Source organism: Dermochelys coriacea, chromosome 13 (assembly GCF_009764565.3).
Source record: "Dermochelys coriacea isolate rDerCor1 chromosome 13, rDerCor1.pri.v4, whole genome shotgun sequence".
Lineage (NCBI taxonomy): Eukaryota > Metazoa > Chordata > Testudines > Dermochelyidae > Dermochelys > Dermochelys coriacea.
In genome coordinates, this window is record NC_050080.1 from 21,061,717 (window position 1) to 21,081,795 (window position 20,079).

The 20,079-nt window shown below is 49.7% G+C and overlaps 1 protein-coding gene across 3 annotated transcripts in view; it reads right to left on the reverse strand.

Moving 5' to 3' along the window:
* SRC (SRC proto-oncogene, non-receptor tyrosine kinase) overlaps positions 1-20,079 on the reverse strand; it is a 72,008-nt gene that overhangs the window by 26,653 nt on the left and 25,276 nt on the right. Inside the window, exons 1-5 of one of the 3 annotated variants that reach the window (XM_043495486.1) lie at positions 16,686-16,887; positions 11,335-11,409; positions 2,799-3,048; positions 2,365-2,464; positions 400-417 (exon numbers count right to left, since the gene is read on the reverse strand). In XM_043495486.1, the coding sequence (XP_043351421.1) occupies positions 400-417; positions 2,365-2,464; positions 2,799-3,039 (359 nt within the window). In that variant the 5' untranslated portion in view covers positions 3,040-3,048; positions 11,335-11,409; positions 16,686-16,887. Of the gene's footprint in view, positions 1-399; positions 418-2,364; positions 2,465-2,798; positions 3,049-11,334; positions 11,410-16,685; positions 16,888-20,079 lie in introns of those variants that run through there. The other 2 variants (XM_038369315.2, XM_038369317.2) reach the window with 2 other exon arrangements.

The window sequence follows — 20,079 nt, forward strand, 5'->3', positions numbered from 1 at the left end:
CCACTCTGTCCTGCCTACATCCCCTAATGCCATTAGAAAGATTGGTGCACTGGTGGCTTGGATGAATGGGAGAAACAAAAAAGGGGGAGAGAAAACAAAACAGGTAGGAAATGCTTTGTTGGGAAGGGATGAGGGAAGAAGGTGCCAGACCTGGATGAGAAGAGGGGACTGAATTCACACCACCGCCGTATTGCCACACAGATCTAGGCAGGGCTATTTAGTAGTTAGAATATGAACCTATAAAAGCTCCACTGGGGGAACAAAACAAAACAAAGGGACCCAAGTGCAACTGTGACCAGGAACCATAAATGGACCACGAAGCAACCCCCTCCCCAGCTGCCCTTTAGCCCACCCCGGGAAGGAAGTTGGCTTTAAACAAAAAAGTAAAAACATACACACCTGACATCCACTTTTCTCCTAAATGAAAGCATGTTGTGCAGGAGAGAAAGAGACAGGGCTTAGATTAGAGGTACCGCACGGGCACTGGCGCTGCTGAACTGGGAAAGAAGTGTGTGTGGAGAGATCTCACAAGGCAATCAAAAAGGATTTGAGATCCTGTGGCCTCAATTGAGGCTGTCAGCCAGAGGCAGGCAAGCACAATAAACCCCCTGAGAGGTGTGACTTATTTAAAGACTGGGGAAGCTGATGCCACTAGGCAGAGGAGAGATTTGGCAGCCAAGGGGCACCAGGAGTAACAGGACAATACTTCCCAATGGGGGTTTGTTTTGGCGAGTGATGGTGGTGGTAGGGCAGGCAGGGTGGAAGCCAGTTCTGGCTCACCCTAGAGCCTGGCCCCAACACTAGGTCAAACTAAAGCTGATCCTGACGATGCGTCTTTCAATAAGAGCCTCTAGGTCTGGCTCACCCCAGGAAGCACCTAACCTCTCGCTCTGCCACAGACACCTTAGATGCTCCGAGCAGCCAGAGAAACAACCAACAATCCTTCTCCACAGCGTCAGAAGCAGAGGGCCGTTTCCTAGCTTATGGAGGGGAACTGTGAAGTGGTCTGAGCACAGAACTCGGAGCCAGGGACTCCCGAGTCAGATGCCTGCTCCCTCTGTGGCCCTGGGCACGTCACTTATCCTCTGTGTGTCTCGCTTCGAGGGGACTGCGGTGACTTTAGTGATAGTTCTAAGGGGAGACGCCACTTGCATTCAACCAGGGGGCCCTTTGCATGCTTGCTGCTCACCTCCCGGTGCTGCCCAGCACCTTTTTGCTGCTCCCCTCCTGGACCTTCCCAGAGCTCAGACTGCCCAAACATCTCACAGCTCAAGACAGGCCTTCTCTAGCTCCAGAACACCAACCCCGCCCTAGCACTGGGGAGAGCAGGCCAGATGCAGGACCCAGCTCTAGGAAGAAAGCGGGACTAACTCAGTAACCTCCAGGATTTCCCAAATGCCTCATTCTGCTGCCCAGCTCTCACAGCGCAGGCTGCCTGGGTTAATGCAGTTCCCTTGGCACCTAAAGCCCGCACGGCATCGCATCATTACATAGAGGGCTTCACACTCTTCCCAGTGGATCCTCCGGCAGGGCGAGCAGGTGTCTGTTACCCACTTCAATGGGAGATCCTCTGCATGGACCGAGGATGCCTGTCAAACCACCTGAGGTGCATTCACTGCCTCTGCCCTGAGATACACACATCACATCCAGTACTCAAGGGGTGGGCAGGACTCTGGGGATTGAGACCCGGAGGCACTATTGTGTCACAAAGCAGGGGAGAACCCACCACATGACTCCAGTCACAGGTATGCTCCTTAGAGCAGGTCAGCTACCCTTCACTACCTCCTTGAAGGGAGGGACTGGAGCCCCTCTAGCGCTCTGGGGCAGCACTGCAGGGAACCATACCCAGCCCTCCCCAGTCCTGGGGCAGAGGGCTAGGGAGGCAAGAAGGTAGGCTGCTTGAATGGGGCAAGTTGGAGGATCCCACTAGCTGCCCCTCACCACCTAGTGCTGCATGGGCGGCTACATGGCCCCAAAGCTCCCTGTCTGGAAGCAGCCCAGAGGCAGGGACAGCATCTTGTGGTACTCTTGATAAATCCCCTGGGTCTAGCTCAGGGCCCCTTCGCTGGCATAGGAAGCACAGCCCACCCCTCCGCAGCTGGCCAGGCAGACAGCCGCGCCACCAGGCTTGGGGAAGGGGAAGAATCCCAGAGGAACCACGTGCAAACACCAGGCAACAGACGTGACCAGCCGGGGCTTACACATAGAAGAAAGAGGAGAAGCAAGAGGGAGAAGAGCAGTTTTGAGGCAGGAACGTTACCAGCGGGGCTCCCCTGAGCAAGAAGGGTCGGAACCTCTCCAAGGGAGATGCCAGCCCACGCAGCAGAGCTGTCCCCAGCCCAGCAAGCAGGCAGACACACTTACGTGTTGTTGACAATTTGGAGGCGCTCCCCTTTCTTGAAGGAAAGATCTGTTTCTGTCCGTGACTCGTAGTCGTAGAGGGCCACAAAGGTGGTGACTCCACCTGAAACAGACCCAAACTCATCCTTTTAGCCATGCTCCCGCTCCAGGAAGCATTTGCTCCCCTCTGGCAATTAGCCATAAGCCGTGCTCGGCACAGCCTCTGCTTTCCTTATGGCATTTGCAAGGCTGGATTCTCCACTGCAGCCTTCCTCACAGCTGGTAAAAATGGCACTGACCTGTCATATGGCCCCCACCAGCCTAAGGCTCAGGATCCAGCACTCCCCCGAGACAGTTCTTCCTCATCTAGCACATGGCTCCCTTCTAACACCCTCCCTCCCCCAGAACCTCCAGTTGCTCCTCCCGCTCTGGCAGGTCAGAGCCGACGTCATACTGACCAGCTAAAGCCCCCGAGCGCTGCGGGGACGTGACTGTGTCGGACGTATTAAAGCCTCCGAAGAGCTTCGGCTCAGCAGCCATGCTCCCAAAGGAGCGGTTGGGGGTCCGATGGGCATCGGGGACAGGCGTCTTGCTGGGTGTTTGAGAGGAAGGGTAGCCGCCATGGTGGGCATTCTCGGCAGATTCCAGGCTGCGTCTCCTTTGGCTGGGGTCTTTGGGTTTGCTCTTGCTGCTCCCCATGGTCCAAAACTGGAGGAGAAGACAGTGGGGTTAAGCAGATCCCTGTGGTTTGGGTGACACACGTCTGCCCACTAGGGTCTGGACTGACTCCTCCAGACCCCTTGTGTACTGGCCAACCAACCACTGTTCAGCTGGCAAACCTCCCATCACTACCACACGGGGATGGGCTCCACTTCATTATATTCAGGTACAGTCTCCCACTTCCCTGTATTAGCTAGCGAAATAGACTCAATGCACTTAGTAAGCGATAGTCCAAGTACCAAAGAGAGGCTCACTCAACAGCATTACAGTAGAAAGAATTATGCAGAGCACGTGCCTTTCACAAGTAACCAACTAGACAGACTAGCCTAGCCGCAAAGATCAGGTCCAGAGTCCAGGAGCGTTCCAACTCCTCTGTACTACATGGAGATCATTCTCCACCCAACACTGCCAAGCAGCCATCTCTAGGGGGACGATGCATCAGCAAACACAGAAGAACGCTACAGAAGATCCAATTTCCCACTGCAGCAGGCACTTCAACTAAGCTGAACATACTTACCAGAGTTCAAATCTGGCCCGTGCAATAATAGGACTAGGCACCAGGAACTCTATGGGAAATTTAAGGCCTACAAGCAATCAGGGCCTCAGGTAGAGGATCCGAAGACCGTCTGCCCTAGCGCAGCTAAGGGAAAAAACAAGTGCTGGGCTCCAACATTAGACAGCTCTGAACTCCGCTGCTCCCCTCAGACCATCCCCACTCAGCGTGAAGTGTTCAGACACCAACTCCCTTGTGGGCCCACTTTCCTGAGTGCATCCCCTCATACACACGCCCAGCAGAGGGCCTGCCGGTCCCAACATGGTTGTGCATTACTCTTTGGGAAAACTGGACATCGGGAGCAGATTCAGAATGGTCAGCTGATGGCCAAAGGTTCACCATTTCCTTTGGGGCAGGTAGGATAGCCAGCACCCATTGCTCATAGGGTACCAGACAGGCACTGGGGAGGTGAGTCTCTAAATCCTAGAGCCATTCAAGATGTGCTACCACCATTGGCTTCCAAAATAAGCCTTTTCCATAATCCTGCTTTGACTTTCCTCTCCCACAAAGTTCATCTGAACAGCAGGGAAGTTTCCGTTTCCGAGAGGCAGCCAGCATTCTGAAAGCAGGACTCACAAGACCACGGAGGCGTCACTGGCACTTCACCAGGACAACAGCCACCCCACATTGCAACAGCAGCCTTGTGATCTGACAAGAACATTACATGGGACACAGCAGAGGGAGGTAATCTCATCCAGCAGGAGACTGTTGCATACAAACGCTACATTCAATGTCCCTATTAGGGGACAGGCAGGAACAGGCTGGAACAATTTGTATAGTGGGGGTGCTGAGAGTCATTGAACCAAACTGTAAACTCTGCATATGATGGAAACCACTTCAAGCCAGGGGGTGTGGCAGCACCCCCAGCGCTTTTTGTTCCAGCACCTATGGGCAGGAAGAGAGGAGTCAGATCATCTTACACAAGTTATAACCACATCAGAAGTTCAGACACAACTGCTGGATCATCACTGGAAAGATGGGATTTTAAACATCCCTAAAGATTGTGAGAGAGACCTCACTACCCATAAGTAGCCCATAGGACACAACAGTTGAGTATTAACACACATACTGCATGCAGATGTGGTCGCCCCATCTCAAAAAAGATATATTGGAATTGGAAAAGGTTCAGAAAAGGGCAACAAAAATTATTAGGGGTATGGAACAGCTGCCATATGAGGAGAGATTAACAAGACTGGGACTTTTCAGCTTGGAAAAAGAGACAACTAAGGGGGGATATACTTGAGGTCTATAAAATCATGACTGGTGTGGAGAAAGTAAATAAGGAAGAGTTATTTCATCCTTCTCATAGCACAAGAACTAGGGGTAACCAAATGAAGTTTATAGGCAGCAGGTTTAAAACAAACAAAAGGAAGTATTTTTTCCACACAATGCACAGTCAACCTGTGGAACTCCTTGCCAGAGGATATTGTGAAGGCCAAGACTATAACAGGGTTCAAAAAAGAACTAGATGAATTCATGGAGGATAGGTCCATCAATGGCTATTAGCCAGGATGGGCAGGGATGGTATCCCTAGCCTCTGTATGCCAGAAGCTGGGAATGGGCGACAAGGAATGGATCACTTGATGATTACCTGTTCTGTTCATTCCCTCTGGGGCACCTGTCATTAGCCACTGTCAGAAGACAGGCTACTAGGCTAGATGGACCTTTGGTCTGACCCAGTATGGCCATTCTTATGCAACACACACAGAGTTCGGATTCTGAGCATTTTAGGTAGTTAGTAGCTAAGCTCCTTTGTGTGTGTGTGTGTGTGTGTGTGTGTGTGTGTGTGTGTGTGTGTGTGATTTTTATATATAAACACAACATCTTTCAACTCAAGATCACATTGTATAAATACCTTCTAAATACCGATATAAATGAAGGAAGGGAATTATTTGTGGTCTCTGAAGATGGCATGATACATAGCAATGTCCTGAAGCTACAGAAGGAAGTATTTAGGCTAGATCATTTGGGGGCAGAGGGGCAGTTCTTAATAAGTTGAGCAGTTGTGCAAGGGCAGAGAAGATGGCAGATACACGTGTGGGGCAGAAATCTGAGAGCAGGTTAGATGAAGCAGTGCAGGAGGAAGTTGCAAGGGATCCTGCAAAATGCATGGGGCTAGGTTGGAAGCCCAGAATGATCTTTTTTGAGCAAACTTCTCTCTGACAAAAGCTTAAAGGGTGTGAGCCAACAAGTTCAAGTCTACATTGTGATGGTCATGTCAAGACAGAGAAATTAGATAAAAACAAAATACTCTGGCTGGAAGGTTGCAACGTAACACTACTTTATTTTTAGAATTCAGAAATAACGCACAAGAACCCAAACAGAGAAAACGGGCTGCTCTCTCAAGGTAGCCATGCTCAATTCACTGCACCTTGCTTTAAAACAGACTGATGCCAATCAGCTGCACCTTTGCAGTCACATGCTTTGCTACAGAGCTCCCTAACCTGCAAGCAGGGTCAGGAACCCTGTCCATCTCCCTTCTCTTAAAGTGACAGCTTGCAATTCCAGCACTGTCTGCAATATACCACACACCTATACAGAGCCAAGGAGGTTCTGAGACAGTGTTCCAGTTGAGGAACCTCATCTCCACTTATGATTTCTGCAAAGTGGGATCAGATAGGCCAAAGTGGGTGTATAGGCCTTTGCTTTAGGGAGCTACCTGCTCCTTAAATGGAAAATCCTTCCTCCTAATGGAATGAGTTCTGCTTCTGTAAGCCCCTGGTCTTTATTATTAGATCCTGTCTTCAAAATAAACTCCTTTGTTTCTGAAAAAGCTGAGGTCATCTGCTCACTTCCAACCTCTAGATCCAGGGAGCATAATTGTTTTTCTATAAAACCAAAAGCCACTCACTTACAAATTATTAACCTTTACTATCATGAATAGCTCCATTAATTTCAATGGAGCTACTCAGGGTAGTAAAGTGGAGTACACATGTAAACATTTGCAGGATCGGGGCCCTCAATCAATAGCTAAAGAACCAGGAGTCAGGAGACCAGAGTTTTCTTTCGGACTCAGACACTGGGAGACCTTGGGCAGGTCACTTCCCCTCAGTTTTTCCTCCGCATCTGGGAAGTGAGGGTATTATTTCTTTACTTCAAAACATTAAGCTGTGCAAAGTGCTTGGAGACCCTCAGGCTGAAGGCACAACAGGAACACAAAACAGAATCCTTGGGCAGGCCAAGAGACTTCTGTGGCAATGGCATCTCACAAGGGAGGCAAAAAGTCATGGCTTGCCTGTGCATGGAGGAAAAAAAACAGGAGACAGAGACCATGGGAATAAGGGTCTTTTAAAAATAAATACATCACGCAGAAGAGCAATACAGAAAATATGATCTAGGAAACTGCTGTTCCTCATGCTCTGGAATACTTGAAAATAACAATCAGACAGGGAAAAGCAGAAACATTCCCTCCTCTTGCCCCCAGTTCAGCCTTTTGTTTTTTCCTACCTTTGTCTCAGGTGATTCAGGTCTCCCGCCACTTGTTCCCATTACTAGATTCTGCCCTGCTAAATTCCGTCTATGTGCAAAGGGAGGAGGAGACACGAACAATGCAGGACAGGGACTAACCACATGGCTTGTTTTCCACCATTACATGGGCAGTCACAGTACCCAAGTCAGCTCAGAATTTCCCCTGGAAACAACACTTCCCCAAACGGAAAAAGACCGAGTCTTGTAACATGGTCTGTGCATAAGAGCTGGGATTTTTCCTAATCATTCTGAGTCACTTTCTTTTGGCCTGATGAGCGAGCGAGCATCTGAAAGACAGACGTAATGGGCCTAACTTAATCGCGCCGGAATGCATTGCAGTGTCCCTTTTCAGAGTCCCACAAGAGCCTAGTCTCAGAGTATTTCACTAGGACTTCCCCAGATCAGTGTTTAGTGGTAGGAGAAGACAGACAATGGGCCAAATTCTTTCTTCCTCTGCTGAAATCACTTACACTAGCAGTGAACTTGGCCTTGAGAGAATGATTCCTGGGAAAGACAATGGGCAAAGGGAGGAGGAGGTGGGACTGACACTTTACTGCTCACACAGCAATTGGGTCCCCACAGGAGCTCATGGGTACATCACCACCACAATTCATTGAAATGGGCTTCAGAAAAGGACCAGGCTTTTTACATGGATAAGAACCACCCCTGCAGTTGCACTAATTAAAATACAGTTGAACAGGACCAATCATCCTCTTGCTTCAGGAGCCACCCCCCCACCTTGTGTCAGAGAACTGGTATATTGGGTGGGGGAGGACGCGGAGAGGGGAAAGAGGCAGGCTTTCGTCTAAAGCACCCAGCAACGGCCACCCCGACATGGCTAGACCCACGGTTACTTGTCACCTCTGGAGACATTTTCTGATCTGTTTAGGCCCCAAACAGGCAGCAGGAGTTTTGATGCCCTCGTTTCAGACTCCTGGGGGTATTTCTCCCCCACTCCATCCATTCACAAGTGGGGCACGCTACGGCAACCCTACTGTCAAGATAGTCCTTGTCCATCTGCAGGGACTTCACTGGGAGAGAGGAGTTCCGAACTTTCCCTTCCCCCACCCACTTTGAACCACTGCCCCACATCACGAGCCCCGCTGGTAGGCTCCAGCTGAGAAAGCTGCCATGCTGGGCTGGCGTACCTTGGAGCCTATGTCGGGAAGTCACCTAGGAGAGCAAGAAGCTAGCGGCAACACACTAGCCAGTGTGGAAGGGTATCCGGTGTCTCCAAGTCAGGGACTATCCAGGCCAAGAGTCTAGGACACAAATTAGCCTCTAGAGGGAGGGCTCCACCCCAGCACCTTTCACAAGTGCAGTTTGTGCCTTGGCTTAGAGTCTTGAGTGCTGGAAACCCCCATCCCTCCACGGGTTTACCCCTTTGAAAAAAGGGGTCCCACAGACTTGTGCTGAATCACAGCTTGCACTGCTTTGATGAGGCCTAATTTGGCCTCTCGCTCATGCAGGCTTCTAGGGCTTTCGCTGCAGAGACAGGATGCACAGACCAAAAAAGAAGTGCCGTAGGGCACTGCCTTTCGTTATACTGCTCGGCTGGAGAGAGGGAAATAACGGCACATACGGGGCCACTGGCCAGGAGGCACAGAAGAAAAGTCAGACAGACAGCAGGCTCAGAATGGGGCAGAATTCAGTGGTGTGGTGGGGGAGAGGTGAACAGCTCAGGCCTGTCCTGGGGCAGTCCTTCTTCCTTTACTTACACGACATACTTCCCAAGGTCTCCTCTGCCCTGTGTTCGATCCCATCCCCCATGCCACCAGCTCAGCTCCCCTTACACTGGCCACCCCTACCGATCCAACAGCAGGTCCTCTCTTGGAGCCCAGCCTCCACTGGCAACCCAAACTAGGAGGAGGGGCGACAGAGAGAAGGACTGAATGGCAAGTTCACTCAAGTGTGCTTTTTATAATGCCTGATTTGTAAGTCCTATATGAGGGGCAGGCAGCTAGCCCACTCTCCCATCCCCCATTTCTCTCCTCCCAGGAAACCTCCACCAGTTACACTCTGTAGGATCACAGCATAGATAGGGAAGGGCCATCGGATCAAAGAGAGGATGTACCAGCAGCAATTGATATATTCCTTGGATGCCCACTGGCTTCTTAGCAAGCCCAGTGCCCACTGCAAGATAGTGCCCCAACGTCACTCTCCCCTGCTGGAGATGCTGCCAAAACATTTTTCTTCCTCCCCTCCCTGTGCAAAATAGAAGTCATTTGAGTCATTGAATCAACCTTTGGAGAAAAAGCTGTGCCTCTGAAAGAGTGAGAGGCAACACCCATCCTTCAGCTAACGGTGGCCCATCAAGAACTGGCTGTGGGCAATAAGTAGCCACACTGCCAGAAACCTGACTGCCAACAGCAGGAGGTAGCCACGCTTCCACTCTCAAGCAAGGACAGGGTTAAAATTCCAACCTCTGCCTACAATGCAGGAGTAAGCAGCAGCAGTGTTGTGAAAGTTGCTGTACAAGGAGATCTCCAGCCACCCCCTCCTGATAAAACCAGGAGGGTCAATGCCTATTCGTTAGTCTAGCAAAGGAATTTGTATTGCTAAAGAGTGGCACAGGGGAGGCCTGGGGGAAAGGAGTTATTAATGACCTGTCCAGGAATGTGCTGTGTACAAAGGTCTCGGGGGTAACCGAGAGATCAGACACACTGCCAGGCGGGAGAGAGAAAGAATGAGCCGAAAGAGAAGGGAGTAAAGATAGGCTGCAGGGAGGAAGGAGAGAATAGCTAGTTGAATCTATTGCCAGTTAGCCTAGAGCCTCCCGGAGGCTGGCTCCTCCGCTCCCTCCCACAGCTATTTCCATCTCTTCTAGCCTTGGTAAAGGAGTTACTGGGCTTAAAGGACGCTACCAAGCTGAGAAGCTTGTAATATCAGCCCCAGCAGGAAACAGATATTGGACGCTTCCCGGGGGAGCCTTTAGTCCTAGCCATAAGATCAGAACTGTGCCAACTTCAGTGTGGTTGCAGCTAAACATGGCTGCTTTCACCTCATGAGAGAGGCCTTTTGCCTTGTGAGCACGGCGGGAGACTAACATCTGCACAGCACCACAGTCTCTGCACTGGTTTCTAGTACAGTTTTCCAGGCTCCCACTAAGCTATGAAGGAGACCTGCTTGGATAACTGGAAGTTGCAAACAGGGGTCCAAGCTTCAGGTGCAAGAAGGAAGCTGCCTAAATCATCATCCCCAAAGCCGTTACTACAGCCTACCTGTATTGTGGTAGCACTTTGGAGCCCCAATCCTGGCACAGGAGCCCAATGTACACTGCATCGTACCACACACGAACAAAAAGATGGTCCCAACCCCAGAGAATTACAGCCTGTCTCATATGGGTTCCAAACCACGTGCAGAGCCATACAATAAGGAAAACAGAAAAGTAGATTGTGTGGGGAGAGAGGGAACAAAGTGCTGTCACTTTTTGGGAGAGGGACCAGAATCTGTTGACTTGTACATTTCCTGCCTCTCACGCCCATCCTCCCCCCAAACAAAAACCCTTTTGCTTTTCACAACATTTCCCCCAGTTTAAAAAAAACAAAAAACGGTAGTGCTAGATTGTCATGGGGAAAAACGTATTTGTGGTTCCAGTTCACATCTGGTTTGTGAGCAATTAGGATCTCACAGAATCTTTAATGTGAAAGCCCCCATCCCCTCTCCACACAAAGGTGAAGTGCAAAAGTGGCCAGCATTCCCAAACGCTTGCTCCTGGTTGATTAGACACGGTATAATAAGGCAGGCTTTTCCGCAGCTGGATTAGCACAGAAGGCAAGTTCAGGCCTGCAGTAGCTCTCTGATGGTTTCAGCTCAAGGGAAGAAATCACAAAGGATGAGTTTGAGGCCATTGGTGGGATGAGTTTAAGGCCTCAGCTGTGTGTCCAACAGGCCAGTTAGAACTAAAAGCATCATGCCCAATTTAGCACAGTCAGTTGTGTCTGCTCTGGAGGCACCAGCTGATATGAAGACAAACCAAACCAATAGCTGCACTTTTGTCCACACAGCTTCCACAGGGCAGCAGCCCATTGCACTCGGCACCAAACCACACATATTACCCTGGCAGGACTGGGGGTACGCTGCACTGTACCTAAGCTGGGACTAAGTCCACCCAGCTAAAGGTGCCTATTGCCTTGGGATCTAAGTGCCTCTAAGTAGAAGATTTCGCTTTCGCTTTGTGATCTGTTGAATAGTCACTGGCAGAACTCTCAGACCCTCTTCTCCCCTCTGCCCCAAAAGGAAAAAGATCTTACCTCGATGTGTCCAGCTACAGCCTTTCTACAGGGGCAGAGTGGCCGTATGTGAAGTCACCTCAGCTCTTCAGGAATCTGAGACAGAAATAAAGTGAAAGGTTAGCACAGAGTTCTCAACATGCTACTCACTGCATGCCCCATAGGTGCTGCCTGGGCACCTTCCCAGCACAGATAGCCCCATGCTTGCAGCTTTCAGTACTCCAGCTTGAGATCAGTTTCACACCTCCTCCCTCCACCCCGGCCTCCCATGAAGGGGGGCTTCCCATCAGCCTCCCCATCTGGCCAAGAGGAACTTATGGGAAGGGCTAATCAAAGCCAGGGAAGCTGTGATCTCCACCCTCCTCACCTTCCCCAAGAACTTTCTAGCTTGGTGGGTCTCTGAAGTCCACAACAGCCAGCCAACATCTGCCTCTCTGATCAGTCATGTGTAAAGAGGGGACGATTCTCTGCTCCACTTCATCAAGATCAACAGGGTAAGGAAGGGGAGGTTGTCCATGGCAACCCAGGGCTATCAAACGTGACCTTGTGCCTGAATGGGTGTCTGCATCATCACCAGTGTAAGAAACTGCTCCGTGCGTGAGCCAGGTGGGCCAGCGCAGTACCCAGAGCTGCTGGGTCTCTTCAAAGGAGCTGTGGGTTTCATCTCAGAGGGTTTAGACACAGATCTGACCCCCAACCCCGCAACTACCCTGCACAGAGCAGCCCTGTGCACAGATGCAGGTTTCCTACTGGGTTGGCTGGGCAAGGACATCATAGTGTTTGTGAGAGATGCCGCAAGTCTTGCCCCCAGAGAGAGCACAGGTAGCAGCAGAGCAGATAGACCCAATATGCCATCCAAAACCCCTGGGTGAACTGGAGGCTCAGGTCTTTACTGGTTTTTACCACCTAGGTTCTATTTGTTGAGCATGCTCAGGCTCTTGGACTCTTTTCGGCTGAATTTATTCTAGTTTGAAAGCAAATCCTTTCAGAAGTATCACCAGTACTCTCACTGACATGGTGTGTGTCCAATCACATCGTTTCCACAAAGGTCACTCCCTGAAGTAGTCATTAGTTGGAGTTCCACCTTCAGAGAGTTATTCCTCTAACCCTCACCCCCAACAGGGGCACAAATAGTTAAAAATATAAATAAATCCACAAGTCACTCGTTTTGTACTTCTATAGCAGCTTTCAGAAGATCTCAAAGCACCACACACATCTTCAATCCACCGGGGGTGGGGCGGGGGGAGAATATACAGAGAATATTTAAGCTACCCTGAAATGCAGCCACTTCTGGGGTGAACACAGCAGCTATAACAACACTCAACAATTTAAAACTCAGTGGAGGTACAACAATACTACCTATGTGAAAATTCAGGGGAAACTCAGACTATAACTACTGAATTTGGGGTTTAGCTAGGATAACATCCTTACTCTTAAAATGCTATGGGATCTTTTGTCACGAGAAAATGGCCAGGCCCATGATTTCACATTTCATCCAAATGACAAAACCTGTATAAAAAAAAGCTAGTGTAGACAAAGCCAGGAAGTGCCATTGATGTTAGCGATGGTGAGTGCACTAGAATAGATCAGTCACTGGTGTATTTAACTTGGCTCAGAGATGGGCTCAATACCAGTGGCTGCCTATATGTTTTACCTGAGAACTCCCACTAGCAGAGCTGCACAGGTCAAAGGTTTTAGAAAGAATCAGTGTAGACAAGGACCAAATGAGAGCACACAGTGATCCTGAGCATCTAACATTGCCTTTGAGATCTTCCATCAAAGACCTGACCCAGCCCCCCGCTTAGCTGGAGAATTAACAGGATCCCAAGACAAGGGGGTATGGTAAAGGCTAAAAAATTGTGGAATTTTTGTTTGTTTTTTAATAATCTGTTGCACTGGGGTGGATATGAAAAAAAATGGATTTTATTGCCAAGATCTATGCAGACCCAGCCAACCAAATATCTCCTCCCAGTCCCACTGGGGTATTTTGGCTGGCAGTTTGAGTACGTTGGTTAACATGCAGCAGATGCTCTACAGTGCAGTTTGATATCTCTCCCTTCTCCCTGCTAATAAGTTTTGACACTATTTTTAGTGAGGTTGATTAGGATAACAAGCAGCATTTGATTGACAGCTCTCTAAAACAGAACAGTTTATAATTTGTACTTGACTAATATTTGCTAGAAATAATTGCACAACAGGATGCATGGATTTCAAGTTGGTGTCTCAACTCAGGATTGCAGTACATACAAATAAGATTCCCTTCCCACATCCATACTCCACTGCAGTTGACAGGTCTTCGGAGGCTGCATCCCTTGGCTCTGTCTGATTCTGTTAGAGCCACAGTTAAGTTCTGGAAAGGGAAACTTCCTAGTTGCACTTTTTTTGGCTGATGCTCAGTATTTTATTTTTAAAGACAGTATTAGAGTTTCACTGTATTTAGCAAGCTGGTTGACTAGTCTGAATCACATTACAAAAAACCCTCATGGCTTGAGCTGATCAGCGTGTCGGATCAGATGACATGCCACCAGTGAATGAGGTGATATTAAAAAAAATTCCACCAAGACAGAAGAAAAAGCATCCATGGAAAAAGAGATGGATTACAGGTCTGGTCGGGAAGATAGGCAAGGTAGTAACAATTCAGGCACTGGACTAGGACTCTAAAGATTTGGAGTGAAGTCCTAGCCCCAGTGAATCAGTTGGGCCAGGATTTCATCCTGGGTTCTATTCCCATCTCTGCCACTGACCTGCTGTGCGACCTCTGGCAAGTTACTTCCCCTCAGTTTCATACCCTGTGTCTCTTGTCTGGATTGGTAACACTTTGGGGGCAGGGGCTGCCCTCACCAAGTCCATACAGTGCCTCTAGGTGCTCCTGTGGTACACAATATTACTAAGGGTGGGAGGATGGTAAAGGAAGGAAAGAAGTTACAGGAGGTAATATTGAAAACCTTAGACGAGCTGTACAACACCTCCCACCCCATCACTGCTGAAACCTCTATACGAGTACATAAGCATTGCCTACACTAGCTTTACATGGTCTCTCTTTGTTTGGCATTCAGCCACAGTGGGAAGTGTTTGGGAAGTTTGTCTAGCATAGACCAGGCTAATCATGTTCTGGAAGCAGACACCTTAGTGCCTCTAACTCCTGGGTTAGGTGGGCTCACCTCAGGGCAGATGGTAACACCTTTTCAGAATTTCCCTCTTGCTAGCATTACACTGTCCACTCTTTACAGGTCAGGTTGGAGGTGTGGAAACAATTTTTTGCACCATCCTGTCTGCGGATTTCGAGAAATTATGGACTAGGAAGCCAGTGTACAGAATATTGCTACGTGTATCTAAGGTGCCAAGTGACAAAAGCCCATCCCAAGATCTCAAAGCACTGGAAAGTTCCCCCTCCCTCTTTTTTTTTTTTTTTTTTTAAAAACAGAACGGGAAACAGAGGCAGTGAAATGACTTGCCCAAGGTCACACACTACATCAATGGCAGAGCTGGGTTCAGATCAGAACCTGAGGTCCTTGAATTCCAGCCCAGCAGCTGTCCACCAGACCATGCCACAGATGTAAGTTGGTCTATGTTGAACTTGAAAGATCTCCATTCTAATTAGGGATGGTCGATAGGCAGAGCAATACTAACAAGTAACCACGCACATCCCTAGCACCTTCCACCCAAGGATCCTAAGCACTTCAAACCAGTGGATTAGTCACCACCACCAGCTTTAAGCACGATCCACATTTCACACAGAAATCTACTGAAGCACAGACAGGTTAAGAGACTTGCCCAAGATCACAGTAAAGCAGTGATGGGGCCAGGATTAGAACAGGCAGTTGCCCAACTTGAGTCTTGTGCTCTAACCAGACAGACAACCATGCTACCACCCTGCCTGGCATTAAGACATCAGAGCCTGCTCTGCCCATCTTTACTCTGGCAAGCACTGGCAGCTTGCAATCCCCTATTCAAGAGGCTTAAAATGGCCAGCTCCCATAGACACTGTTGGAGGGGCAGGAGGGAAGCGAGATACCAAGTATGAAGGAGTTCGTGATCCATGAGAATTGCCCTTTCCTTGGAGCTTTGTAGCATTTTCCAGCAGCCAAGAGGAACATTTCCCTAATGTCCAGTTCCAGGTTTTCACCACAGCTCTTCCCTCCATCCACCACCCTCCGCCCACCCCAAGCTGTGGCACTGATTAAGACCAAACAGAGGGGAGGGAGTTGGAGGGGGAAGCAATGGATAAGCTGAGACATGCAATTCCTGCCCTCAGGAGACAGACCAAGACAGATCTTAGCAAATGGCCTCCACCCCCCCCCCAAAAGAGCAATTAAAAAAAAAGGCACTCAGCTGCGTAGTTCAGCTTGGTTCAGATCATGGTGCTTAGACAGCACTTCCTCCAGCCCTCCCCCTGGCTTCATCCATGGCAAATCTGAAAGGCTGTGGAGTTGTTAACTGAATGAGCCACGGGGTGTGAAAAGAAAGCATTGGCATATGGAGAGTAAAAATTAACTGTCCGGGAACGCCTCCAGACCTGGCCAGCGCTGCTTCCACTCCTTTGGATCAGCCAGCTCAGAGGCCCCGGAGCGGCCGGCGTTTCGGTTTGTGCTCTGCATCCCATCTGCAAGCCCATCACCGCATTTGTTCTAGAGAGATTCCGTACACGTGGCACGGAGCCTCCTGCCAAGGAGATGGAAGCACCAAGCTAGTGTCTGTATCGTGCGCTCCCCTCCGACAGTCAGGACAGGCTATGGGAGCAACTGTTAGCCCTGGGAAGGAGAAATGGTGAAGAGGACAAGAAAAAGAGCACTTTGAAGTGAAGATCTCACTATCAAATCCATGGCCATTAGCTAGGTGTGTTGTGGTAGCACTTAGGAGCCTCAGTCATGGACCAGGACCTGCACAAAACATGAACAAGGCAGTCTCCACCCTAGAGAGCTTGCAAGAGACCCCAGGCGGATGCAGACACAGCGGAACCTAGAAGTTCTGTTGTGCAGCATGCTGATAACGGTCACCAGTGGGGTCAGAGCTTCCTGCTCCAAAGCAGTGCCCCTGCCACCTGAACCTAGGGGAATCTCCACTAGCTGGTAACAGAATGGAGCATATGACACAGTCAAGAGGGGAGCAGTTTGCACTCACACATTACCGCATGTATTCATCATGGGGCGAGAGGCTGGCTAGGTGCCTACGGGTCTCATCTGGTGCCTCCTACAGAACCCACAGGGAAGAGAGAATTTCCCGCACAAGTTGAGAGCCACCCCACGATGGGGCGACGAAAGGGAGAGACTCCAAGCAGTTTATACTGAGCCAGGATCTCCTGCCCTGAATTTCCCCTGGAGCTGCTACCCCAGGAGTTGAAAAGGGGCAAGAGAATGACCCCAGTGACTTACGTCTCCCTTGGCAGAGTGACACTTCACCAGCTGCAGCCCAAGGAAATCCAACTGCATTGAAGCCAGCCTATCTCCTTGAGAAAGGCTCGCCCGCCCACCGCTCCCAAGTAGAGAGGCTCCTTGTACCCAAATATCTCAAGGCCAGAGTGCTATCAGTGTGGCTTTTACAGCTTTCCAGACTGGTGGTGGAGGAGGGGAAACCGTCTCCTTTCCAGAAGGGCTAAGGAGAGAGAGAGAGAGAGAGAGAGAGAGAGAGACACAGACCATGTTACCAGACCAAGATCTGGAGATATCACATTCTTGTTTTTGTTACAGGAAAGCAGAGGCCTTGGGAAATAGTGTCATCTACAAAGCAAAAGTCCCAAAGCATTAGGAATGGTGGGGAATCAGGCCCCATAAAGGATGGGATCATGCTTCTCCCATTGGGGTACTGTACCTAGAGCAGCATGCTAAAAGGCTGGGGGTGTGAATCCTAGCACTAGTATGCGGATCCCATGCAGAACATAAAAATCCTCTCTCCTCATTACTGGCAAGTGCAACCCGTGCCTTCAGCCTGTGCAGAACTGAAGCTTTCTGCTAACCAAAAGTCCATGTTTCTAGCCCCTATGGTTGCCAGGGAGACTTTATATATGGGAGCCAAGTGCGAACGGATGTAGTGTTGCCTTCCTGAATCAACAGATAAGCAGCTCTAGTGCCTCTGCTGCAGCCTGGGAAAGCTCTGAGCAGCAGCAGAGTGAAACCTTACCAGTGTCTTGCTGTTGTCATGGCTGCTCTTCAGAAGAACGCTGTAGGCAAAGGGTCAGTTCCACCTGGAAATAAACACCCAGCAGCAGCTGCAGCAGGCACTGGAGAGGACCTCTGAAATGCCACGGCATTAGCAGAGACACTGCCTATTACAGAAGCCAGGGAGTGCAAAATAGAGATGGAGAAACCCTCTGCCGCCCCAGTCCTGAGGAGATCAGGGAATGAGACCACCCTCAACCTTCCAGTTGTTGGGAGACAGCAGGAGGAGAGGAAGCTTTTGAGTTAGCACACACCTGCTAGCCCCAAAGAGGATGGAGCCCCCAGTCAGGGTCCAGGGCCAGCACCCTGGTAAGAACTGCAGCATCTCCAGAGGTGAAAGTAAGCCGGTATGCCCCGGTACGTTGTACTGGTAAGAGCCGGTGTGCCGTACCGGGACTGGCTTTCCCAGAGGGCAATTTAAAGCCCTGGGATAGCAGCAGTGGCGGTGCTGTGGCGGGGATTTAAAGGGCCCCAGAGCTCCAGCCCCCACTTCCCCTACCACAGCGGAGCCCCAGGCCCTTTAAAGCTCTGCCAGAGCTCCAGGATAGCGGTGGCAGCTGGGAGTCCCCAGGGCTCCTCAGTGATTTAAAGGGCCCGGGACTCCGCTGCGGTAGCAGCATCCTGAGCCCTGGGCCCTTTAAATTGCCCCTGAGCCCCGGGGGCTCCCAGCCACCTCTGCAGCTGGTAGCTTGGGGGGGATTTAAAGGGCCCCGGGCTCCCAGCCGCAACTATCACAGCTGGAGCCCTGGCCCTTTAAATCAAGATTTAAAGGGCCTGGGGATTTAAGTCCTGCCTCTTCCAGTCGAGGCCACGCTCCCTGCTCAGGACTCCGGCATACCGGTAAGTCCTCTAACTTACTTTCACCTCTGAGCATCTTCCTCTTGCCCACAGCTTTTTTGTGAGGGGATGGAGAGAAAAGAGAGAGAGACTTCTCACAAGGGCAGCGATTGCCTCTGAATAGAGCTGGCTGGGAATTTGACAAACCCCTCTTCACTGAAAAGGATCAATTCTTCCACACTGAAATTGACTCTATTTCACAAACTAACCATCAGGTGACTTGGAAACTTTTTGGAAAAAGCTTCAAGACTGGAAAACGTCAGAATGGGAGGCTTTGACAAACAGCTCGGTTTTCAAGTCGATGACTCTTCATTTTGAAACTTCAGTAAATTAGACTAAAAAATAAAAGCTGAGATGTTTTTATTGATCCAAATTAAAAGCTTATTTTTGGATTTTCAGTGTGAAGTTGAGAGTTTTTAATCTCAAATTTGAATGGTTTCAAATATCTCAAGATGTTCACAGGATGGGAAAATCATTTCTAGCCCAGCTCTACCCCTGTACAGTAGGCTCTGGCTAATAGGAGCAGCTTCAGCTCTTTGGTTAACTGATGTCTGGGAAGTTTTGAGCACTGATCAGATGGCTGTAATGCTAAAGTCACATGCTGTAATACTAAAATTAGAGCAGTTGGATCCCCCTATCTCCACATCCCTGGGATGGGAGGTGCGGAAAGAGAACAGTGTGCATGACTACTAGCTAGGCCCTATTCAGAGCCTAATTCTGAAGGCAAGTACAGACAGTCAAACTGAGACAGGCTTTCCCCTTCAATGGTTTGCAAGACCAGAGGTTAATAAATGCACCTGCCTCTTGCCAGACTAAGAAGGGAGTTTTTAGGCTGGCAAGAGGGACAGAAGAGACTATGGCTATTTCCTACACCACAAAAGGAAGTTTTTACTGTCATTGTAAGTAATCCAGCTCCCTCAGAAGTCATGGCTAGATGAATGGAAGAATTCTTCCATTGATCTAGCCATATCTACGCTGGGGTCTGGGGAAGCATAGTTCTGGCTCTCTGGGGTGTGAATTTCCCCACCCCAAGGAACAACATAGCTAGGTTGATCTAAATTTTAAGTGTAGTCCAGGTCTCCATGGAAGAGCGAGTGAAAGTACAAGTCTTACACGTCAGAGAGTCTGAGGCAACAGATTGGGGGCGGTGGGGGGAAAATGGTATTTCTCACCCACACTCTCGGAGTGCACGAACTATGCACGAGAGAGTTCCAAATGTTGCATGGCTGATCTCGTCTATTCCATCCCTAAATCTTGAACTTTTGCCTGTTTGGGTCTCAGTCTTCACAGAAGAGGCCAGAAGAGAGAATTGCCTGGAGCAACTCTAGCCTGTCACAGTGGACCGTATGTAATTAAAGGGCAGGATTTCCGATTACAGGTTGGCATGGTGCCAATCCCCCCAGCGTAGCTCTTGCAACATCCAAGGCAGTGGCTCCAAGGGAACAGACATTTTTAGGTCTTCTGGTCTTGCAGGTCATTTGTTAGGGGGAAGTGTTGCAACTGGAAACTTGCTATCCTGTTTCAGGATGCAGTTGGAATTAACAGCTTTCAGCGTCAGTCCCTAACATTTGAGGGTCTCTCACCTGCCATGAAGACATCCGATTGCTTGGAGTCAAAGATGTTGGATGGTTCTCAACCAAATGCTTGTAACTAAGCTGCTGCCAAGACCTTTGGGCAAGTTTAGATCCACACTTTGCAGCCCATAACCAGGGGAAGGGCCACACTGGCCCCATCACAGTAAGAGACAAACAGCATGATAGGTCAAAGGGTTCTC